We start from the raw sequence: 24,745 nt of genomic DNA, 5'->3' as shown, positions 1-24,745 counted from the left end.
CACGTACGGTGGCCGAGAGGTACATGCGCTCGCGCTGGCACGCATTGGGGAGGAGCAACCACTGCACTGCTGTCTCCCAAGCAAGATTCGCAAGCACTAGGCTATAGAAACGGAATATAATTTAGGCTATAGGTGAACAGGTATAGGCTTCCTTCGAATAAGTTTACTGACGGAAAGAATGCGACAGATCTGAGGTAGGAAAAGAGCAATTGAGGTCCGATGTAGGCCTTCAGTTCATGAACTAAATACAATTTTCGGACAGATGGTGGTGACTGACTGCGGTAGGCAAGGTGGTGGAGGGAGAGGTTAGTAACGATAAACCGTTACTTTTATTGGGCAAATAAGACTCAAAAACCAATAATTTGTAATGATGAGCAGTTTAAAGGACAAACAGTCCTTTAACACTCCACCTGAAAGCGCGGACAACAGCGTGAGTGGTAGTGAATGGGATATGGCAAGTGATGTGTTTGTGTCTTGCTATGAACAGCCGATGGGCGATGCTATACATGGTGGAATGGACTCGGTGCAGCCGGGTATGGATAGACATTTGCCGCTGCTAAGAGATCGACGTGGGCTATCCCAGGACGGCTTGATTTTAGGCCTGGAGGAAGTCTATACAGACTATCATGCACGACTTAGTTCTGATCCAGGGACGGCTTATTTGGAAATCACAGGCGACCCAAATTACAGCGAAAGTGATGGCAACATCACCACGAAAAAGCGAAATCGCTCTAACAGTTCCAGACACCGCGGGGAGGTTGTCACGGAGCTTGGACCAGAGGAACTGCGGTGGTTTTACAAGGAAGACAAAAGGACCTGGAAACCTTTCGTCGGACACGACTCCCTCAAAATCGAGGTTGCTTATCGAAAATTCTGCGAACTTAATCCGGACAAGGTCAGACGCCGGGGACCGTCTGAATCGGAGGATATAAGTGGGTCGACTGGGGGGTCTGAGCCAGCGGGGGGTGAGACTGAGCCTGAGCCTGTGGACAGACTGCCCGTCAGTGACAGAGGGGACAGCGCGTGTTCAACGGTAGATGTGGACAGCATAGACGTTGACGTGGACGCCGTATGCGTCAGAGGAGGTCTTTATGAAGTTGACATTAAAGAGAAGGAATGTTACCCGGTCTACTGGAATCGTAAGTATGGCTCTCAGTTAGGCCCTTGATCTGCATTCGTACTTTTGCGATGACCCTGCGCTCAGCTGTTGCTGACACATGGGCGCCTCGTGTAAAGCTCGAATTGCAACACTAACCAATTATATGCAGTGCATCAGCCAAATTGTGTTCTGCAGTGATAAGGTTAAACAACACCATGCCCTGAATGCTCAAGTTCATTTAAATTCACATCAATACAGTTGTAATTATAGGTGTACTTGTAGCAGCCATAAGTTTGTTTTGCCATGTTGTTCACAGAGCAAGACCGCATACCGGTGATGCGGGGGCAGTGGTTCACCGATGGCACCTGGCTACCCCTGGAGGAGGAGGACAGCGACCTCATCGAACTGGAGCACCTTGCACGCTTCCGGGGCCAGCAGATGAGGGACACTTTTGAGACGGAAGTGGTGTCTACAACCGTGGACATCAAGGAGTGTAAGTAAAGTCCACAGTCAGTCTGTGGTGATGTGGGTGTGTGTGCGTGTGTGTGTGTGTGGGGGTGGTGCAGGGTAGGGGCATGGTGGGGTATATGGGTGAAAGGCCGGGGCGAAGGGTCAGGGGGCTCGCATTGTGATGCATAGCCGGGGGTCAGCAACACAATGAGGGTCAGGGCGTGCCGTGTTAAGAGCTGAGTTCAGCTGAACGCTGAACATGGGCCCTCGACATGCCAGCCAGAGCGAGCACTGAGCACACGCAAACTCACTCATGCAGTCTCAGTGTGACAGGGAGATTCACAATCTCAGCTACAGACATGCATGGTTATAATGTGTGTGTGTGTGTGTGTGTGTGTGTGTGTGCGTGCACCAACATGAGCATATATACGTCTGAATAATTTATTTTAAGTTCACATTGAACATAAATAGCAGTACAGGGTATAAACACTTAACAGATGGAGCAGCTGCAATGATAGAACATGGGCTGGCACACACACACACACACACACACACACACACAAACACACACACACACACACACACACACACACACACATGCTTCCACTCACTCTCTTTCCTACACATGTAGAAGCCTGACAAGTTTGGTCTTACTTTCCCTGACTGTGTAATCACGACCACGCATCTTTCTCTCACAAGGGAGACTCAATCAATGAAACTCATTAAAACTCCTTGTCCTGGGCCGTCTCAAATTTCTCTCTCTCTCTCTCAGCGATTCACAGCCTGAAGCTGAGCCGAAGCCACGTGGACTGGCACAGCATAGATGAGGTGTACCTTTACAGCGATGCCACCACCTCCAAGATTGCGCGGACTGTCACTCAGAAGCTGGGATTCTCCAAAGGTCTGTGCACAATCAGCTCCAGTCACTGGCAGATTTTATTGCCCCCCCCCCCCTAAGCCCTCCTCCTCCTCCCCATCAAAGCAAGAGAGGCCTGTCTGATGCTGTGTAAATCACATCTTTGCTTGTAACCCAGTGATGGATCACTTCTAGTATCACTGGGGTCAGATATGATTTAGTGCTGCACATTCGCATAACATGTATTTACATCAAGTAAAGCAAAGGACAGGCTAGGCGTTGATGCATAAATAACCTGCAATCCTTATTTCAGTTCAGGCTAAGGTCATTCTAGAATCAGATAATGCGTTTTTTATCTGCTGTCTTCAAATGCTATGATAGCAAGTTGTGGTGCTGTATGAGTGAAAGGCAGAGTGCCATTGAGTCTTTTATGTCCACTTGGCTGAGCTTTCATATTATCTATCAGCCTCGAGCAGCGGAACTCGACTTCACCGTGGATACGTGGAGGAGGCGGCCCCTGAAGACACGCCACCGGAGACGACGCACATCGTGTTTGTGGTTCACGGGATTGGCCAGAAGATGGATCAGGGTCGCATCATCAGGAACACCAGCATGTGAGTTGTTATACTGCAACTGGGACCTGTGAAGAGATAAACACAAGGCTGTTGATGATCACTGATATGTTTGTGTTTGGTGTTTTGTGGTGTGTGTGTGTGTGTGTGTGTGTGTGTGTGTGTGTGTGTGTGTGTGTGTATACTGGTATCCATGTTTGTTCACATTTAGGATGCGAGATGCAGCTCGCAAGATGGAGGAGAAGCATTTCTCTGACCGCACAAATGAGCATGTTGAGTTCTTACCTGTTGAGTGGCGGTCCAAACTGTCCCTGGATGGAGGTATTGAACAGCACCTACATAAACTACATTTATGAGTCCAGGGGCCAATGCACATTTGGTGACTAAGCCAATGAATTAGATTTGTTTTGAGCTGAATGGCAGTAATGTGGATGAGCGACAGAGGGTGTATTTTTCAAAAACAAGTTACAAAGTGCTGTTGTAGACTTTTCTGATGGTAGTTTTATCTGCTTATGTTCTTATAACTATGCATCTTTCATAGCTTTCTACTTTATATGCTTGACAATACGTGAAAGATAAAACACATTGGAGACCTACAGTAATCACTTTTTGTTAGACAACTGGTTTCTAAAATGATTGACTAGATAATAAATTATATATACAGTAATCAGGGTTTTTTATATGTAGGGGTGGGTTTGTTTACAGCAGCGTTTCTCAAACTGTGGGTCGCGACCCACTACTGGGTCGTGGAGACATGCCAGGTGGGGCGCGAACTGACGTGAAAAACAGGAGTTTTTTTTTATTTTTTATCTGGGCCCAGGTAGCACCCGATGTGCAATGGACGCACTGTGTTATTCACAGGGAAGCGCTCGTGTCAAGGCAGCTTAGTTAGTCCCGACCTACATGAGATTTTGAACGTTGTTGTGAGAGTGGTGAATTTCATCAAAACCCGGCCCTTAAAAGCGCGTCTATTCTCCGCACTTTGCGAAGAGATGGTAGCTGAACAAAAGGCTGTACTGTTTCACAGCGAGGCAAGGTGACTTTCACTAATGAACATTTCTTGACGAAGCTGGCCTATCTTAGCGATATATTTGATATAGGCCTATCTTAGCGATACATTTGAGTTAAATGTCCAGTTACAAGGCAAAGACAAACACCTACCTCACCTAGCAAATAAGATTACTGCATTCACCAAAAAAACTTGAGTATGGGACAGGCGCCTCGATCGCGACAGTAGCCTATTATGCCTTTGAGATTTCTGAGCGAAATCGCTGAAACGTCTGATTAGGGAGGCACTCTTGTGATCCCATGTATTAAACAGTAGGCCTACATCTTATCCCTGCAAAGTTTATTTCAAAAATATTTCCCAACCAGCAGTGCTCAGTATGACTGGATTATAGATCCATTTAATGCAGCATGTTGGTATTTCATTGAATATATTGTACAATGCTGTAAAATGGCCTATGCTTCCTAATATGTTGCTGGAAAACAGAAATATGTGTGTTTTGTATTTATTTATTATTATATCTGCAGCACCAGCTGATTTTAACTCTGTTGAAGAGGATATATTTAGAACTTAATTTCAATAAATTTGACAATTTTAAAGGAACCATATGTAAGATTGTGGCCAAAACTGGTACTGCAATCACTTTCAAAATACTGAAGAGCGGTGTATCCCCTCCCCCTCCCCCCTGACTTGAGGTTGCCAACGCGGATGGCGAAACACTACTGACTTTGTGATTAGTAGATAGGTGGAGGGTGGCGCATCAGGCCAAAACACAACATGACATGACAAAACACAACATCAACAACAGTTGAGGGCTGCAACTTCACTTTTTAAATGACAATATCCTGGCTGGACTACTGTTGTCAGTGATATAAGTATTTGAAATGAACATGATTTCTTAATGTCAAGTGACATATCAGGGCCATTTTATGATTAATTGAAATATTTTTCTTACATACGGTTCCTTTAAGCTTGACCTACCACTTTCTTAGAGCGATGAGGGACAGGTGGGGCTCGAGAATGCCCCCTTGATCAAAGTGGGGAATGAAAAAAAAAGTTTGAGAACCACTGATCTAGTTTGTTAACTACCAGAGTCACGAGTTGGGTCGTGATAGTCTATCATTTTTAAAAAGTGGGTCCCCAGAAAAAAAGTTTGAGAAACACTGGTTTACAGAGTGATAACCATAGTTGAGCCTGAAGACAGGCAGGGTCATCATACTAAAACATAAACTAGTGAAACTAGGAAGACAATAAAAAAAACACCTTGTTTGGTACTAATTTGTGACAAGACCCCTTTCCTTTTGGCCCTTTTTGCTGCGCTTCAGACACTGTGGACTCTATCACCCCAGACAAAGTGAGAGGACTGAGAGATATGCTGAACAGCAGTGCCATGGACATCATGTACTACACCAGCCCCTTATACAGGGATGAGGTGAGACACACACGTGCACACGCACACATACTGTACACACACACACCACAGGCCAACTGGCAACTATTTTGAGAATCGGTTAATGTCTTCTTAAAACCGTAATATTCTCTGCTTTATTTATTCCTCAATAACAGTGAAGTAAATATGTTTGCCGTGTGGATAAAACAAGGCATTTGAGGACAAAATCTTTGGGCACACACACACACACCCCACATGTTGATACACATACATACCACAGGTTGGCGCACACATATAAACACATCATATCACACAATGCATAGTGCACAAACATCATCTCTCATACATGCAAGGTATACATATATAATATAAAAAAGAAGGAGCGCCATTTTACTGGTTGTTTTGTCCTTAGATCACTCGCGGTCTAACCAAGGAGCTGAACAGACTCTACACGCTCTTCTGCAAGCGAAACCCCGAGTTTGAGGAGAGTGGGAAGGTGTCCATCGTGTCCCACTCCCTGGGCTGTGTCATCACCTTTGACATCATGACTGGCTGGGACCCGGTGCGCTTCCACTACATGGCCGCACAGGACGCCGAGGACCTGGAGACGGGCAGGCCGGGCTTCGAGGAGCGTCGGCTGCTCGAGCAACTGCGTCTCACCCGGCTCAGGTACAGTAGCCTCTGAGGACACTTTTGTTTTATCCGCCATTTTGCATTGTCTGAGACATCAGGCTGAGAAGAACAAACCCACAGTACCCTTGTTCCCAAATCAAAGGTCTACTTTAAGAGTAGCCAGTTCTGGGCCTGATACAGACCCTGCTCTGTTCTAGGGAGCCTTTTCTTCCTATCTGTGGGAGGCACATTCATTGTTGTCTAAGGAATTCCGTATCGTGAGGGTGAGAAGAGAGTTTATCTTTGGTTCCAAGCCAAAGGTCAGTGTTATGCCAAGATAGTGTTTGACTGGGTACTGTCAGCTATCAGTTGCTGTCTGGAGTTTACCGGAAAAGTGTGTAATGATGTCAATTCAGTCAACCATTGGTATTTGTAATTTTCGTGTTATGGTTCCTATCTAGCGTTTCTAACCATATTGCTGTCCTAATCTGAGATTATGTGGTTAGATCATATCTATAGTACGATCCATATGTCACCTTTAAAAAGTCCTGCCAGATGTAGCTCTCATGCTAAAAAAAGCTTGTATGTTATGATGGGCATAGAATTAACTGTATGCGTATCAATATTATACTTTAAAATAAGCCTCCCTCCCCCTGATTATACTTTTATTTAAAAATGACTAATAATTTCCATGACTGTTTGTAGATTGAGGGATCTGGAGGACCAGATTTTAGGTCTGCAGACTCCGTCTTCAGAGGCTATTCCAGCCCTAAAATTTAAGGTAGGCTAATTTCTTGAGATGAGTTCTCGCTGCAGAAGATGGCATCCAAGACAACTTTAGGCCTACAAAAATGCTAGTCAATCGATGGCGTAGGGAATTGTGAATGGAGATAGACTGTGTTGCACACAATTTAGGAGTACAAATTTTTTGAAAGTGTGGGAATGCCAACTCATATTTTTATACATATTCATGTATGAAATAATCAAAATAGTGAAATAAATCATAATGTAATTATTTAATGTACTGTATATTAATGTATTTTATGGGTTTTTAATGTGGGTTTCAGGTGGAAAATTTCTTCTGCATGGGTTCACCTTTGGCAGTGTTTCTGGCCTTACGAGGCATTAGACCAGGAGCTAATGGAACCCAGGACCACATACTACCTAAGTCTATCTGCCAGCGCCTTTTCAATATTTTTCACCCAACTGACCCAGTGGTGAGCGAATGAGAAGCAAGAAAAGAAAAGAAAACATAATGAAACTATTTATATTTTGTGAGTGCACATCAAAAAGTAATTGCTTTTTGTTTGTCTCCAGGCATACAGGTTGGAGCCCCTCATCTTGAAGCACTACAGTAATATCTCCCCTGTCCAAATACACTGGTGAGTTAGTAAAGTTGTTGTCATGTCAGAAAAGGCATAATTTGCATGTGGCTTAGGTATGTGCATAAGTCTCTGTGTCGATACATCTATCCATATACAGCAGGGGAAATAAGTATTGAATGCGTCAACATTTTTTTCAGTAAGTATACTTCCAGTGAGGCTATTCTCATGAAATGTTCACCAGGTGTTAGCATTAACTCAGGTAATCCACACATTAAAAAATCCAAACATTAAAGTCTTTAATAAAGTGGATGGCAGTGGAAATAAGTGTTGAACACACCAAGACAAAGCAGTACACTAAAGGGGACTTCACATTGCACATGGCATGCGCTGCGCTCACCGCTAGGTTGTTCTTGGTTGAGGTAACGTCCCAAAGATTTTTGTTGTACTTGCCAGGCTCAGCGCAAAATACCTATGATTTACAGCATGCCGCAACATGGTTCAACTTCGACCGCGGCACGACAAGAGTGGCAAAGAGGCAAAATGCCGATCGTGCTTGGCTTTGCTCGGCGCAGTGGCAGGCCAGTTGTGTTTCATAGCGCAGCGCTGCCGTTTGTGCGTGCAATGTGAACCGCTTAAGGCAAGGAAAGGCAAGGAACAATCAGGAATCTGTAAATAGTTACAGAGTAATTACCCCTCTCTGTGCAAATTAATATAAGCCGGGTTGATAAATATTGATATAAAATAAATAGTTTTACTAAGGTTACTAAGGTGACACACAAGAAACATCTAAGGATGGGTAAAAGCAAAGAGGTCTCCCAAAACCTTTGCAACCTTTTTTTGTGAAACATTTCAATGGAACTGGATACAGACATATTTCAAAACTTCCAGTAAGCAGCATTGGGGCCATTATATGCAAGTAGAAGGAACATCACTCCATCATCAACCTGCCATGCACAGGCAGTCAGAAAGATAGTCAGTAGAGTCACCCAAAAGAGCCAAGAACTACTCTGGGAAAACTCCAGAAAGTTTTGGAGGCAGCAGGTACAATTGTTATAGAGAAAATCATAGGCAATGCACTCAACCGCCATGGCCTCTATGCACACCAGAATGTAGTCTGGTCAGGTGCAAGCAAAATTTTACTTTTTGGCTGTCATACTACACATCATGTTTGTAGGAGAAATGACACGTGTTCAGTACTTTTTTCCTGTACCATTCTACTTCATTACACATAACTTTATTTATGCACTTTAATGTTTGCATTTCTTTATATGTGTGGATTTCCTGAGTTAATACTTGAAAAAATAAAACATAAAAAATGTTGATGCGTTCAATACTTATTTCCCTTGCTTGTATATTTTTATTCAATTACATCATGGCTGTTCAAGGTTAAAATTAAAACATTACTATGCAGATATATTCTAGTTCATCTCAGTTGGAGTGAAATGGAGTCCTTGATCATTGCTTGGCAAAGCTCGGACTTAAGACAAGTCTCTGAAAGATTTTCTCGTCCTCATGCAGTAAAATCACTTGTAAGTTCAGAGGTACCGTTCCTGTGCAAAATCCTGGAACGGACTCAAGAAGGAGCAGATGTGCTTTGCAGCAGAAAACTGAAAAAGAGCCCTTTAGGGAGTTTATGCCCTAGTTGGGAGATATACCCTTTATTTCTTCAGTTTCCCCAGCTTTTCCCCCTCTCCTTAACCAGTGGAGTAGATTCTGCATCCCATAATTAACATTGCACACTTTTCAAATTGAGTCCCTCTTGGGTTTCTTGCCCTCCATCCTTCCATGTTGGGTCAGACTATGTTCTGATTATGTACAGGTGCACTAACTTTACTACACGATGAAGCATTGCAGTGAATGCCTAATTCAGTCAGTGCAGTGGTACTGTTGATTCTCTGCATCATCCCCTGCGGGGGGTCTTTGCAAAGTGCATTTGTAACAAATAGCAGCAAATATCTCACTGATCATTTCTGCATTCCGTATTAAATTTTGGTCTAAGCGCCAAGAATGTATTTTATATGTGTATATGTTATTTCTGCCTGCTCTTCTGCTAGGTATAACACGACCAGCCCCACGCCGTATGATCAGATCCGTCCGACGCTGCTGAACCCTCTGAAGGAGAGCGCCTCGGTGTCTGACACAGAGAGCATCCCCAGCCCCTGCACCTCCCCTCCACAGCCCCGCAGGCACTACGGAGAGTCCATCACCAACCTGGGCAAGGCCAGCATCATGGGTAAGAGATAGATAGACAGATAGAGAGAGAGAGAGAGAGAGAGGGGTACTGTATATAGAAGAATGATAAAGAAAAGTAGAAATGCTATTCCAAGGAATTACCAGTGCATGCAAAGGCAAATAAATAAACAGGTGAATTGTCAATCAAAGGAGTGAGAGAAAGTGGGGTTGAGAAAAGTGAGATCCAGTTGACTGGAGAGGCACACAGAAAAAGGGAACCTAAGTGCCCCCCGCTCCGCTTTCCACGTTTGATTACATAGACCCCATTATTATCAACGCAACCCTGCATTCCAGTGTCCAACTCTGCGGCCACCTGCGCTGATCGTGGGGTTGTGTTGAGAGCGGTGTTGTCGAAGTGCATTTGTGCACTAGACGCCGGAGTGCATTTGTGTATGTGTGTTTTGGAAGGTATTTGTGCATGCGTGTATGTATGTGTTTCAAGGCTTTGGAGTTTGTGTGTGTGAGTGAGTGTAAGTGTGTGTGTGTGTGTGTGTGTAATATTTTCTGTAAATACTTTTAATGTGAGTTAAAAGCACTTCAAAGTGTGTGCTAGTGTGCATCTTTCTGTCTTTGTGACTACATGTGCGTGTGTGCATGTGAGTGTGGAAATGAGGCTGTTCTTTTGGCTCATCAGGGGCGGCCAGCATCGGGAAAGGACTGGGCGAGATTCTCTTCTCTCGGTTCTCACGCTCCAGCGGCCAAGTGGGCGGCGTGGAGGAAGAACCCTCGGACTCCGAGGGCGGCACATCTGAGCCAGACAACGTGGCGTCAGGAGAGGAAGGAGTGACAAACGAAGAAGAAGAAGAAGAAAAGATAGAGGAGAAAAAAGAGGCAGCCGACGTGAAAGTGGAGCCTACAATGTCCCAGTCAACCTCTGCAATCATGGACTGCACTTCATGTAAGAAATGACTCCTGGCCCTCTTTTGTGCATAGTAGTTGAAGTATAAGGGCTGTTTCTTGGTCTATGCAAACTACATACACACAAATGCATCAAGCTACTCATGGAGGGTTAGACGGGTACTTGTGTGGCAAAATGTGTTGTCCAAATTTTTTACACAGAAAGGAGTGCAATGTAGCTTGCGTAAACTATGAGAGGGGTCTTCCATGTGTGCCTGAGCCTTGGGTTTACAACTGCGTCCACATACAGCAGCTTGTATAGACTATGAAATGGCCCTAAGAATGTTTGTTCCCTCCATTTAATTCAATTCAGTGTTATTTCTAAAGTGATGCATATTATAAAGTGTGACATTTGTGCTGCCTCTTTATTGTAGTGGAAATGGAGAATCGCATTGACTTTGAGTTACGGGAGGGTCTGGTGGAGAGCCGGTACTGGTCTGCTGTCACGTCCCACACAGCCTACTGGTGCTCCCTGGACGTGGCTCTCTTCCTTCTGACTTTCATGTACAGGCCGAACGAGATGGAGGAGCCCGCCGACGACGCCAATGCCGAATCTTAACCCCACTGTACAAACTCCTCCTCCTCCTCCTCCTCCTCCTTAACCACTTCCACTTTCCCACTCTTCCCCCTTTTACCCACTCCTGCTAAACCCGGGATTCCCTGTGCACTTCTGACACACTGGCCACTCTGGGCCAGACAGACCCTGCTCACTGTGCATCCAAGAGCCTTTCCTCCTCATTCTGTGGAGTTCACCTTCAAAAAAAAATCACACACACGTGTGCACATACACACAAACAGACACATAAAAATCACAGAGCATCACCCCTCATCGTGCCATAAATCCCTAGTGGTTCGTATGAAGACTGTTACCAACCTAATCCCGAGCCCATTGCCATCGTCGAGCAGTCACGTTATGACTATGACTGACAAAGAGACTTATTTCATTTCAGTGGTTACCACCATGCATTTGTACATCCTGTGGGATCTCTTGACATCGCCGTTTCTCTCGTTGAACACTGAATAGTATGTTCTTGTCCATCTCCAAAGTCCAAAGTTAAACTTGTGCTCCCTAAGGTGCCTCTGTTACCACTCAAGAGAAACGTCAAAATCTATCACACGCCAACCTGTTTTGAGAGGAAGACGTGAACACCATACCTCCTGTTGGCTTAATCAGTGAAGAACAATAAGCATAGTCTAAGGCCAAGGCCACGCTGAAATTGGGGAGTGCGCAGAGGGCAAAAACATAGTCGTAGAAGATGGGATTATTTTGTATGTCTGCAGTGAATATGTGCCACTGTCACGCCTGGTGTAGCTAGTTCCATGGATTATAGTGGAATGTGATTGTTGCAGCATTCCCCACGTGAGCGTTCAGTTGTGTGACTGGCTATATGACATGTTCCATCGACAGTCTTGACGTGAGGTGCACCGAAAAAGAAATCAAAAGATTTTTCTAATACCTGTTTGACTATTTAACAAGCTCTCTGTTGCATTTGGTAGGCACTGAACCTGAGGTAGATGAGCTTTGTTAAATGACCAGTGCTACATTTTTTTCAACTGTAACATGTAGGCCTGCCTCAAGTGTCCTCACTTTAGAGGAGTGTGTTTAGGTATTTACATGCTTTGGTTATGCATCTCATTTGTTGCATTGTGTGTCGGTGTACAGTGGTCTTAGCATAAAAAACAAGAGGAAATAGATATCAAGCACACCCTACTTGTGGCTTGATTTAGAAACAGGACAAACCCAAACCATGTGTTCTTATGTGCTGACCCTAAACACTCCTTTGTGGATCAGGTGTGTGGACATTTGGACCGGTACCACCTGGACACTTCCCAAAATACCATTTCCCCCCAAACATTCTTGCACTACAAAAAATAGTGTCAATTTTTGTCACTGGTCACTGGTCCTTGGCCTGTCATCTCTATTTCTGTTTACAACACTAGTGACGTTGAGTTGAGGATGGTGGTGAGAAGAAAGTCACTGTCATGATTGTTTACCATTTGGAATGTGGATTCCAACAGTTTGCCAAATTGGCTTATTTTATGAGTTTGGTTATGGCAAAATGGCTGATTCATACATATCCACCTGAAGACCTTAAAACATATAGATGTGTTGGTCTTCTGGTTTGGGACTGACCCAGTGCTTATTAAAAAATAATATTATGTGGATTTTGCATTTCATCACTTGGGCATGATGCAATTTAAATGCATAGTGAATGCAAGGCAAGCTGCAAAATCATGTTGGATGAAATGTGCTTTGAGCACTAGACATGGCAGTTTTTGCCAGGGAAACATCCATGCAAGGTTTTTCACATTTTTTCACCATTAGAAAGAGTGTAACTCTTAACCCAATGTGTCATTAATAACAGCTGAACGATTGAAAATTATATATTTAAGAGGAAGAAAAATAAGAAAAAAGAAAATGTGTTGATTATGTTTAACTGAAAATCACCTCAATCACCCATCACCTTTACAAATGCATCCATGCCTGATAGAAAACCTTCAGTTTAATGCAATGATGTTTCTAGAATGCAGCATCATTTATTTAGTTTATTTTTAGTTTGACACCATCCTTATGCCTTCAAAAGAATCAGTAAAGTAAAAAGCACTTACCTTGTCCTTACCTCACCTTGATAATGACTTACCTTTGAATGTGCCAACTACATAGAAAGAGCCTCCATTTTAAGATGCTTGACAATGGAGCACACAAGGCTGAGAGGAGCAGGACGACAGGCTCCCCTCAGCACTGCCTTGCTGCCTGCATAGCAAACAAGGAAACTTTGTCCTTTATGTTGACATTTCCCCATCATATCAAAACGTGTCATGTTTACCGTTTTTATGTATTCCACCTGTTATGTTCCCTCACCAAATAAATGCTGTGGTATAACAGTCCACTTTTACGACCTGGTGTAGCCTACATCTTTTATACTGATATGGATCTCCACAACAGTTATTAAGTAGGACTATGGCCTTTGACAGCCAGTCTAGTGAAAGCACACTCATTCAAGCAGTGGTAAAATCTCAGGATATTTACAAGTTTTTTAATTTTTTTAATTTTTTTATTGATTCTTAACAACACACAGTACAGTAATTACAACAAAGAAACTGCAGTACAAAACACACGTATAGACAATGGTCACAGAAAACAAATAATACAATAGACAAACAAACAAACAAATGTAAATGAAGCATAAACAGAGGTAAGCGTTCTTTATCTTTTTAAAGAATGTATGGAAGAGACAAAGAAGTCTGTCATTTTTTGAGTTATTACGAACCAAGCGAAGGGATGCAACAAGTGAGTTCTAGCTCTAAAGTAAAAGCAGAGAAGGATGGCTGTCATTTTTGCCATTTCTGTTTCTGAATAAAAAATGTGGCTTGTAGAAAACAAAATGCCCAAATATAATTATGTTAAAGATAGGCGGATATTATGACTCTAGGTGCTAGATATAATGCAAATCCACAGATATTATGATGCTAGATTAATTACACAAAGTAATCGCCGTTTATATGTCAATTTTGGAAATTGTCGCCAATTGTCAGGACTTTTCTGGCTACCAATAGGCTACTTCGGGTTAAGTCAGAGCGAGTGCACGGCACAACCCACGTGACCACAAGCCAGATTGAGACGGTGACTGGGGTATCTTATAACTAACAAACTCTTTAGTGGAAGCGGGTGCGTTTCGGTGTTTTTGATAATTAGCCATCTAACCTTCCGGCTTTAATTTCGAAAATGGCTTGATCTCCCACAAACGAACCTAATAAACTTACCTGATTTTACAGAGGTCTAGAGGTCACACGGGTAGACTGATTAACTAATAGCAATCAATAACATCAACTTTTGTGTTGGCGAGGATTCAACACCAAACAGGTAATTTCAACTCACTTTTTTGTCAGTTAAAAAATGCTTTTTAAAAACGTAAAATTGTGTTGACTTCTGTAGAGGTGACAGTGTCAGTTCTCGTCAAGAATGTTATCTGGACAAAACAAGGACAGAAATGTAAACTCTTGTTGGTTGTGGATTGCTGAAGGTGTTGGCTACATTTTAATTTATTTTTGAGTCTCATTGTTGCAGTTACCCTACTTACCGACTTATTGGAAGGAAGATTTCAACATGCCTAAAATATCAGTAACATTTAATTTGCTAATTTCAGTTCAACATGTATCATGAAATTAACTAATGGTAGGTATTAGGCCTATTATGGGAATTTTGAGTACAGAGAACATGTTTTTGTGTAGTCTGTTGACAAACCTGCCAAAATATTTAGCTGAAAAAATATTTAAAAATGTAGCCTAAAGCACATTAATGTGGTGGGTAGAGTTTGGAAATATTTCACCATAGTCACCTGCTCTCCGTTTCTGAAACCATACATTCATTACAGTTCAAGGATGAGTATGCAGTCCACCATCAACAGAGACATCTTTGTCCCCCTTGATCAGAAGTTGTTGGTTGCCATTGAGGTCAAAAGGAGGAATAGAAGAAAACTTCCATTTCTATCTGCAGGCCGGAAATATGCCACGTTTATCTGCTTGTCAGGTAATGTCCAGTCTGTCTATGTCAAATGCAGGGCTCGAATGTGCCTGAATTTAGATGTGAGGGTTATGTAAGATTTGAAAAAAGATGATATAGTGGTGCCGGAAAAAGTTCTGATAAGGTAGGGCTCAGAAATTGGTTTATTGAAATTGGTTTATTGTACAACACTGACAGAACTTTTTTTTTTCTGAAATATGTACTGTAGCCTAGTGAAAGGCAACTGATATTCATATATGATTTTGATATTCAAGAGCACTCCTTCCTTACCAGCATGCATCACTAATTATTGGAAGACTAATGACCTTCTCTATGGTCTTTTTATTCCACTCACACAGCAACCAACAAGCTCCCTGCTCAGCTCTTCATCACAAAGGTGAAGCAGTTTGAGGGCTCTCCCCGCCTCTCCAAGACGTCCCATTGGACGATAGAGCAGCTCCGTCAGGTGGATGGCATTAATCCCAACAAAGTGAGCCACCCACCCTCTCTGATGTTACTACAGTTATGTCTGAACTTTAATCCTATGGAAAAGACGGAATATGTTTATGTAATCTCACTGTTTTTAGCAAAAAAAAAAAAAAAAAATATATATATATATATACTTTGGGCTCCCAGGAGGCACATATGAAAAATATGACCTTTAATACAATTTGATAGTTTAAGCATGTGTTAAATGTGATAAAAGCATGTGTTGAAAATGGATGAACAATACCCTAAAGCAGTGGTTATCAAATGGGGGTACGCGTACCCCTGGGGGTACATAAAGGCACTCCAGGGGGTACGTGAGATTTTAAAATATACATATATTTAAAAAGTAGAATCCATGCTACTTTTAAAACAATTATTTAATACATATTTCAGGAAAATATAAGTTCATAAAATTAATTTTATATTTCAGTAGGCTATTCAATTTCATTATCCTAAAAACCCAGAGTCCCCCACATACCAGGATGGTTCGACTCAACCTGTCACATGCCACCTGCCATCACCTGTCAATCACTGTCAAAACTCAAACGATGGAGTCGTGGTTGAAGCGTAGCGGTAATTCTTGTGAAAACACGGAGGGACAAGTAGCAAAGAAGGCCAAACCAGAGCCGGCAAAATTCCGGCTGTATCTTGAAGAATATGTTTTATTTGGATTTACGTCAACAAGTTGTAACCCACCCAAGGCACTGTGTTTTTTTCTGTAGGGAGAAATTAGCGAACAGTAGCATGAAGCCTGCACATCTGCAGCGTCATCTTAAATTAGACATTGATGGCACAGTGCTCTGTTTTATGTCTTTTTTTCTCAACTAAAAATGCTTTGCGCTGGTTAGGGGGTACTTGGCTATGGGGTACAGTACATCACTGAAAAAAGGTTGAGAACCACTGCCCTAAAGAGACAATGGCAATGCATTAGAAGTGTTCTGTCCAGTATAGTGGAACATTACTAAAGCTTGGCTGCGTTTGACCCATCCCGAATACTCCTTTCTCCAGGATTGCCCAGAGTTTGACTTGGCCTTTGAGCGCACCTTTGACCAGTGGGTTGCTGGATCTGAAGCAGAGAAGTGCATGTTTATCCAGATCCTCTACCAGGCCTGTCAAAACTACTGGATGTGCAAGGATGGTCAGACCAACCCAGGTGAGGTCAAGGACCCCCAGAAACCTGGCAAAGTAGAGGCCCGCAAGGGACCCGCCATTCCTCGGACAAGCTTCATCAACTGCCAGTCCAAACTGATGGAGGGTAAGGGTGTGCTTTTTGGAGACTTTTGTGTAGCTATACAGGCCTCACTCTAAGTGGTCTTTACAGTAATCTTCTCTTTGTGACAATAACAATGTTATTTTTACAAATACCCACATGTGAAAATCAGATCAGATTTTTTTTGTCTTTCTGAAACAAATGTGTTTTTACTTCTAAGATGCCTGCTCAATGAACATGGTTATCTATCGCTGCAAGATCTTCCTGAACCAAATGAAAAGCGCCATGCGGCCCCCTCCACAACGCCGCCCTGCTGGTCAAGGAAAGTCAGGTACAAACTCACACAGCTTGGGTGCTCTTGGGTATTTTCCAACCATTTTTTAGAGTACTACATCTATTGGGTAGTGTATCATGGATTTCCAGGTAGAAACCATTGTTTACGTCCTGAAAGCCAAGTGATTTGAGGCAAAGGCTGGTCTTTTGGCAGAGTGCAGATCACTTTCATGGCTGCCATTTGTTATTCTCAGACGCTGATAGATCTCTGTGTGGTGCTGGTGGGGCCGATGGCGGTGGAGAATGAGGTCTTTTTTTGGTGCGAGGCGGCGTAATCACAGGGGACTTTGTTCTGGCGTCAGGAAGCAGGGGGGGTGGGGGGGGGGTACGGATTGGTACAAAGGCTGGCCTTGAGGGGCGCAAGCAGGAGCTGTCCCGCGTGCTGTGGCACCACGCCTCACAAAGGGAGCTGACTGACCAGGGTGCTGTAATGGGGCCAGAGAGGTGCCAGGCTGTAGCAGGGGCGTGGAAGGAGAGAGGAGAATTGGGGATAGAGAGAAGTGTGGAAAGGGAGAGGGAGAGAGGGAAAGGGAGGAAGAGGGATGAAAAGATTTGTAGAGAAAATAAGGGGGAAGAAGAGAAAAGGATTGGGCAAAACGGTGGCGGATTCTCACAATGCTGCACATCTCGCTGTGCCTTTGTTGACAAAGCCTTTTATTATAGGGCTTTATTTATGACACTGCAGACAGGAAGGATCCTATGTAGGATGTGCTGATTCCCTGCAGTAACCCCTTTTTCATTTGAAATGTTGTGACCTGTTTTCAGCAGTGCAACATTCCTGCAATTAGTTATTCACACATTCAGACGTGTACATCCAAGATGGCTCCCAGTCTTGTGGAGGTGTTATGCTTTAAATGTGTAGCTGGGCTGAGTGTTGAGCCGCAGCTGCTGCTGTTACACCAGGGAGCCTTGACAGCACTGAAATGGCACTGTCTGGCTTGCTTCACAGAGTGGCATCATTTTAAGGAGACTGACACTGAAAAAATGGGCAATTTGTTGAATTGTACCAGATAGATACAAAAAAACAACACAGTGAAAGAAAATCAATATGGCAAGTCCCTGGTGAGGCTAAATGGTATGATCTTAATGCGTTGTAAAGTAACAATACAGGACTCTTCACTGAACTGGGGAAGTGAAATGCTCTGCTAAAAGAGTTTTACTGTAGAGTGATGTCCCTTGACAGTACAACTGTCTCAGGGATAAATACAACATAGGCAACTATACATGAAAAAGGACAAGGTGAGAGGAGAGAATGGCTCATGAAACAAAGTTGCTATTTATTGAAATTCTAATTGGGAATATTAACATGACTGATGTAGGGGGCTGAATGAAAATAATTACAATGCATCTTATGAGTTTAATAACAGTGTCTGTTTTCAAATTGAATTGTTTACATATGGACACTTAATATCCAGCGGACGCTTAATAATCATGTGAGTTTTTTTTTAATTGAGTTTTACTGTTCTGATTGTCCCCACCCCTCACAGCTGGGGTCAAATCCAGGACACCGTCCCCAGCCCGCCCGGCTCGGGGCAGCATGAAAAAAGCTGTCCGCAGGGCTAGCCAGGCGCTGGGTGAACGAGGGGATCGCTTGTGGCGCGCCGAGGACAAGACTGCCCACATGAAGGACAGTGCCAAGCGTTTTTCGGACTCGGCACACAAGGTTAGGACACGCACGGTGTAGGAGCTCCTCGTGGCATCCTTTTCTAGTAGCTTATTGATAAGCGAACGTTTTGCTTGCGGCTGTTTTTCTCACCAAAAAAGCTTCTATTTATAATCACGGGAATGATTTCTTTTTTCACTTCTACGCTCTTGCACTGAATTGGTATCTGTCTTTTCTCTTCTGGCACTGAAGCACACACTAACCCCAGGGCTTTGGGGAAAATAAGATAAATTAGTCCCCCAGGGTGTGAGAAAAAAAAATAATAAGATAAGATGAATATATTGGGGAAATAACATGTTCCACATTGAGGTTAATACCTTTGGATAGACTAGGTATTTGAAATGTCAACAATCATGCTAAACATTTATCCTTGCTATCAAAAGCAGTCATGATTTAATAATGACTGTAAAAAATATCCTTTTGGGGATGAATAAAGTAATCTATCTGTCTCAATAGCTGTCGTTCATCAAACCTTTGAGATAATGTCTGTTGGCTTAGTGCGGGGCCTATGTGCACTCACTGTCAGAACTGAGCATTCTTTAGTTTTCTCATCACGTCCACTTTGAGAAGGCCATTCACTGCCTGTGATGGGAATATATTGTTCTCCTCCTATTTCATTTAAAAGAGATCCTACGGTTCAACACAGACCTTTACAACTGGATGACATTATGAAGTCAATTGGAATCCTAATGCGTAATTATCTGGTCATTTGTCTGCTTAACTGCCAAGCAAAGCCTCTCAACCAGAAGTAAGATATTGGCCTCTGCTCCGTCAAGCTTTTTGGAGAGGACATTATTTTCCCATATTGTCTACTTGACTGTTCATAGCCTGCATTTCTGTAATTGATGAGGCTCTTCAGCTATAAAATGCTCTCCTTTGATCACCCTTCATATTTCCTTGATCATTTATCATAATAAGTATTTTACAACATCCCGTCTGTACCAAAAACAAAGATTTGGAAAGACTGGAGATTTGATTATTTGTTTAAAATGCACTCTGTCCCCTCTCCTCCCTTTCCAGTTGGCTCTGAAGTATAGCTGCTGACAGTGAGAATATTGTTGAAGGGCACCCCATTACACGTGCAGGCCATCGCATGGGAATATAGTTCCTATTTGTAATATCACTAATGTTGGTTGTGTGAGTGGCTGTACTCTGTATTTTATTAATTTATTTATTGAGTGTGGCAGTCAACAGGCCATGCACGAACTGCTCCTCTTTGTGTCACTTGAATCAGTGCATCAGCACACAGTGCTGTCCCCTGTGGACAGCACAGACGACAAAGAGTGGCACCATCACCCCCCAGCTAAGAGCATGGCTTTTCTCAGCTGGCCAGGGCTGGAGGAAGAGCACATGATTCACTGTGTAACCACAGTGTGGCCTGGATGACACTAGATGGCGCCAGTGAGCCACAATGCTCTTACTGTCTCTCAAGTGTTTACCCAGTGGGTCTGTTGCTGACTGAAGTCATGAGGACTTTTTAATGATCTTTTAAAAGGGAATTCCAACGATTATTAGACAAGCCAATTAATGTGTATGTTTGGCTGTGAAAAAGTGTGTTAAGGTCTAAATGACCCAGAAGTCTTTTATTCTCTTTGGATTGATGCACACTTGAATGGTCAAAACAAATTGGATTGACCGCATATTTTTCACGGAGAGCACTGTATTGATATAATAACAGAGGTCATGCATGGATTACTTTCCCATTCAAGACATGTTTACAGAATCGTTCTTTGTGCTCTAAATTGATTACCTGAAACGGATACTGGAACACATTACTTTAGATGTGTGTGGTTATTGGTAGCTGTCGTTGTTCTGCTTGTGGTTTGTGTGACTTTAAGGGTGGAGAGCAGTCTCTTGTGGTATAAGGGTTAAACTGATGTGATTTTTAAAGCCTAGTATAGACTTTGGGTGACTTAATTTCACTTGGACATAAGATAACACAGTGGTGTCGATAACCGCAGTGAGAAGCCAGTTTTCCTTCTTTCAAGGAATTTCTTCCATTTGAATTAACTAATTTCTGCCCAAGTAGGACTGATCATTATGAATATGGAGGCCTGAAACCTTTGCTTATCTCTAACAATTGTCATGTGTATGAGAATGTTGGCCTGAGTAATGTATTCACATAGCCCCATTGAGCTTGCGCTATCATATAGGGTGTCTAATGCATTTTTTTTTAAGGAGCTGATTTTTTTTTATTATTTGTATACAGTAAGCCTTTTTAAGGAGCTTATGTGTTGTTGGTGAATCATGCATGCTTATTGTGTTGTTGGATTATAATTACACTGTCATGCTTTGATAAGGCCTTTTAATTTTTTTCAAATGTATTTTAAACATCTGTTGATATGATGTGAATCGTCTGTGATGTGATTACTACATTTGGCTTTTATATGTTGGTCCCATTTCAGAGGAGCGAGTGGTTGCACATAGGTCGGTTGGGTTTGCGTCTTCGCATGAGTCTGTACGTGACAGAAAGTAAGTTAAACCCAGGTGGTGAAATGTGCGCGTATAGGAATTGTGAGATGAAGTCAAAACATGTTTGCGGCTCTTGTCACTTCAGTGTATTTTTACCTACTAGCACTACGTATGTGTTTGTCCCTTGTGCAAATGTCAGTCCACTGTGTTTGTGTGTGTGCTTGTGTGTTCAGTGATTTGTTTGACAGAGGGCACCCAGCTGTGCCTGGTGGCTTATCCTCTTCCATAGGGTTAAAGAGAAGCCTGCGTATGCTCTCTGCTACAAACAATGCACTGAATATCTAAATCTTTTTTTTTTTTGCTGTACAGTTCTTTTCATGTTTATTTTTCACAGGTTTCTTGTCACTCTGACATCTAAAGCCCACTGTATTGTAATGCACTCCAATTATGTTCACCGATGTGTTTTGATTGACAGTGGAAGCGACCAATTACGGCTAATAAGCCAGAGGCTGTTTTCGATGGTTAATTAGACATGCTGGTGAGACTTGAGCCGTGCACAGTGAACCTTTTGACCTTCCCCGTCCCCGTCTGGACTCATTATAAGTTTGCCTACCATTTTGTGTTTCATGTAGTTTGTTATGCGTGTACTACGAAAGCTGTTTAACACTCCTCTTACTGTAAAATAAATGAACTGGGACCCATCCAGTCTTCTGTGTGTTTGTTTTGTTAACTCAGTCTAGATTGGGAGTGAGAGATGTGGGCCATGATCTCATATAGCGGATGACTGTGATGGTCCTCCACACACAGCAGAGGGCTCCCTTGCTGTAGCCTTTTAGCTCCTGCTGTACAGTTTCCCATCAAAGATGCTCACCACAGTCAAAACAAAAAAAGCATATCCTATTGCAACATTGATGTTGTTACTATACTATGAGATCTGGCAAATGCATATTTTATAAAGCCATTTGTGGCTTCATATGCTGTCATGACCATGTGTCAAGAAACAAGCTGCTCAGAGATAAATGAGGGCTTGTAGTTTTGATCAGGCCTACATACTGTGAACCTCCCATTCTGGTTCACTTGCAGCGTATATGGTTCACGTGTGCTTCAATCTATTCTTCAAATGTGGGTTCTATGTTCATCAGCATCGCCATGTGTCTAAAGTTGATTGGCAATGTTCAAAGCAGTCGCGTGTGCCTCTCCTCGGAGAGGGGGAAGAGGGAGAAGAATAGAAGGAGGAGGACGAGGAGGGGAAGAAAAAAAAAACACACAGCTCATCATCTCTTCATCCCTGACCTCTTTAATGCATGCAGAGTGTGGTCCGGGGTGTTCTGTCTTGTCAAAGTGCTGTCTCATGTGGATGCTGACAGGCTCTGTGTGTGTGTGTGTGTGTGTGTGTGTGTGTGTGTGTGTGTGTGTGTGTGAGAGAGAGAGGTGGCAGGTGGGGGGGGGGGGGGGGGGTGATCTGGCTCAAGCGCATGACCCAGGTGGTTGATGTATGGTGTGCACCATCAGCATTCACAAAGCATTCTGGGGGATTATGTGTTATTCGTTTTGGGCTTCGGCCAGCTGTGGTTCAGGTGGAGGGTAGGAGTTGGGTGTCTCGTGCAAAATGAAGGTCGAAACCCACTATGGGGTTAACCCAGATGGGGTTGGATGTCAGATAGTATGCATGCAGATAGTATGCATGCAGATAGTATGCATGCAGATCTTGTGCATGAAAGAAACACCGATTTGGCCCTCATCTCCTCCTTTTCTGAGCCACACTACACCACAACACACCACGCCCTATCCTCCCAGTGGGGTACTTGAATATCTCCACCACTCCATATTTCAACATGATTTCTCCATCACTGACGCATATTCACTGGTGATGGAGGCGTTTAGTGTGTGTAGTTGGCGAGGGTGGAGGACTGATGGCGGGCAGGCAGGCTCCTGCATGTACTGCTGGATGGTGCAAAGAAGGCTGCTGAGGGTCGTGGCATTGTGGCTGGACAGCGGTAATCTGAGCGCATCAATCCTCCATTGATCCTATCCATCGCTCCTAGCTCTCAGGTCTTAACACCAGACACATCCCTGACTCTCTCTCTCTCAGACACACACACACACACACACACACACAAGTGACCTGCTAGAGGTTAATGCAGATGTGCCTGCCACTGACCTTTATGAGATTACCCTGGAGCTGACCTATCAATCCCTGCCCTCCCTGTCAGACACACCTCACATCCTCTACCGCTGGAGACAGACACAATAACAGCCCATTTGCCACAGTTTCATTTCCTGAGGAGGAATTTCTCAAGCCACCTGATGTTCCAGTGACTGCTGTCTCCCGTGTTTGAAGAGAGGCGTTTTTGCTTTTGTTCCTGCTGAATTCTCATATTTAGTCCACCATAAAAAGGTGCTGTGATTCAGTGGGTTTGGCTCCTCCTCTGCTCATCTTCTGGAGGAGAGATTTGTTCCAGAAAAGAAATGCAGCTTCAGGAATTGACTGCATTTAAACACTCAGTAAAACTCCTGAGTTATATGGTAACATTTCAAATTGAGTGAATCATAATATAAAATATAAAATGTCCACATGCTAGGTGAGCTTTTAGTGCAAATCCACTATTGATTTCTAGTGCCATATTTCACATAGTTCTCATACCCCTTGGAGGATCAATAGTTGATTTATTCTATCCTGGCCACAAAATCTAATTTACCTCCTAACTGTCAGTTATATCAGATTTTTTAGAGGGAGGTATGTGGCCACAGACATGCAGTCAACTAGAAATCAGGTCAGTGAATCACAGCTGAAAGTACGGCCACAAAACGTCTCTCTAATATCCGCGATTCAGATCAGCTGTTGTGCTGTATTTTGTGATGACAAAAAAAGAAAGAGAAAAAAAAAGACCCAGAAAAAGCGCCGAAGCGGAGCAGATGTCGCTTTCATCGCCGTCCCCAGAGCGCTGTGTGTGTGTGTGTGTGTGTGTGTGTGTGTGTGTGTGTGTGTTTGTGTGTTTGTGAGGTGGCAGTGGAGGCCGCTGTTGTGTCCCAGACTGCTGTTGGTGAGTAACGGAAAATGAAGAAATCCTATTTGCGCCCGGGATGAGGGGAGGAGAACATGGGTGTGCCTCATCTTCGTCTCATCGGCAGGTCCTGGATTAAGGCCAGATGCTGGGGAACACACACACGCACGCATGCACACACACACACATACACACTCTGTCTCTGTCTCGCGCACACACACACACACACACACACACACACAGTTTCTCTCTCACACGCACACACACACACACACTGTCTCTCTTTCTCTCTCTCTCAAGTACGCACACACACACTTCCTCATGTACAAACACACAAACACTGATTCTGTCACTCTCAACACATGCACACACACACTCTGTCTTTCTCTCTCATGCACACACACACACACACACACACAAACAAATAAAGATGCACACTACCTCTGTGTCTCTCTGACATACACACACTCACACAACCTCTCTCTCTCTCTCTCTCTCTCTCTTCCATACCAGACACACACACACACATACACTTTTTCTCTCACACACATGAATTCCCTTGCTACAAATACACAATCATACACTCTCTCTCTCTAACAAACACACACACACATAATATGTGCTATTTCTCTCTTACATACACATACACAAACATGTACATATACAATTGCACTATTTCTTTCTCTTTCA

The 24,745-nt window shown here is 43.3% G+C and overlaps 2 protein-coding genes across 2 annotated transcripts; both read left to right on the top strand.

Moving 5' to 3' along the window:
- Window positions 1-87: 87 nt before the first annotated feature.
- ddhd1b (DDHD domain containing 1b) lies at window positions 88-13,293 on the top strand. The gene is made up of 13 exons (XM_076272878.1): window positions 88-1,139; window positions 1,416-1,592; window positions 2,322-2,450; window positions 2,872-3,019; window positions 3,189-3,298; window positions 5,309-5,415; window positions 5,786-6,042; window positions 6,691-6,766; window positions 7,053-7,202; window positions 7,303-7,367; window positions 9,365-9,543; window positions 10,177-10,440; window positions 10,814-13,293. The coding sequence occupies exons 1-13, from the start codon at window positions 368-370 to the stop codon at window positions 10,996-10,998; spliced, it is 2,619 nt and encodes an 872-aa protein (XP_076128993.1). The 5' UTR covers window positions 88-367; the 3' UTR covers window positions 10,999-13,293.
- A 1,529-nt stretch (window positions 13,294-14,822) lies between these two features.
- Window positions 14,823-19,682, top strand: stxbp6l (syntaxin binding protein 6 (amisyn), like). The gene is made up of 4 exons (XM_076272905.1): window positions 14,823-14,980; window positions 15,314-15,340; window positions 18,512-18,638; window positions 19,659-19,682. Exons 1-4 carry the CDS (start codon window positions 14,823-14,825, stop codon window positions 19,680-19,682), a joined length of 336 nt encoding a protein of 111 aa, XP_076129020.1.
- The last annotated feature ends 5,063 nt before the right edge of the window (window positions 19,683-24,745 follow it).

This window comes from Alosa pseudoharengus, unplaced genomic scaffold (assembly GCF_046254945.1).
Source record: "Alosa pseudoharengus isolate Yale_2024_CS ecotype anadromous, Long Island Sound unplaced genomic scaffold, YU_APseudo_1.1 YU_APseudo_1.1_scf_7, whole genome shotgun sequence".
NCBI classification, from domain to species: Eukaryota; Metazoa; Chordata; class Actinopteri; order Clupeiformes; family Clupeidae; genus Alosa; species Alosa pseudoharengus.
The sequence above is the reverse complement of the archived record's forward strand: the minus strand, read 5'-3'. Positions and strand labels throughout refer to the sequence as shown.

Excerpts from the sequence above, each read along its gene's own strand:
- ddhd1b (XM_076272878.1), top strand. The coding sequence starts at position 368 with ATGATGAGCAGTTTAAAGGACAAACAGTCCTTTAACACTCCACCTGAA. Across the intron at positions 1,140-1,415 it reads TTACCCGGTCTACTGGAATC|AGCAAGACCGCATACCGGTG; the intron begins GTAAGTATGGCT and ends TGTTGTTCACAG. Across the intron at positions 7,203-7,302 it reads TTCACCCAACTGACCCAGTG|GCATACAGGTTGGAGCCCCT; the intron begins GTGAGCGAATGA and ends GTTTGTCTCCAG.
- stxbp6l (XM_076272905.1), top strand. The coding sequence starts at position 14,823 with ATGAGTATGCAGTCCACCATCAACAGAGACATCTTTGTCCCCCTTGAT. Across the intron at positions 14,981-15,313 it reads TGCTTGTCAGGTAATGTCCA|CTCCCTGCTCAGCTCTTCAT; the intron begins GTCTGTCTATGT and ends GCAACCAACAAG. Across the intron at positions 18,639-19,658 it reads TTTCGGACTCGGCACACAAG|TTGGCTCTGAAGTATAGCTG; the intron begins GTTAGGACACGC and ends CTCCCTTTCCAG.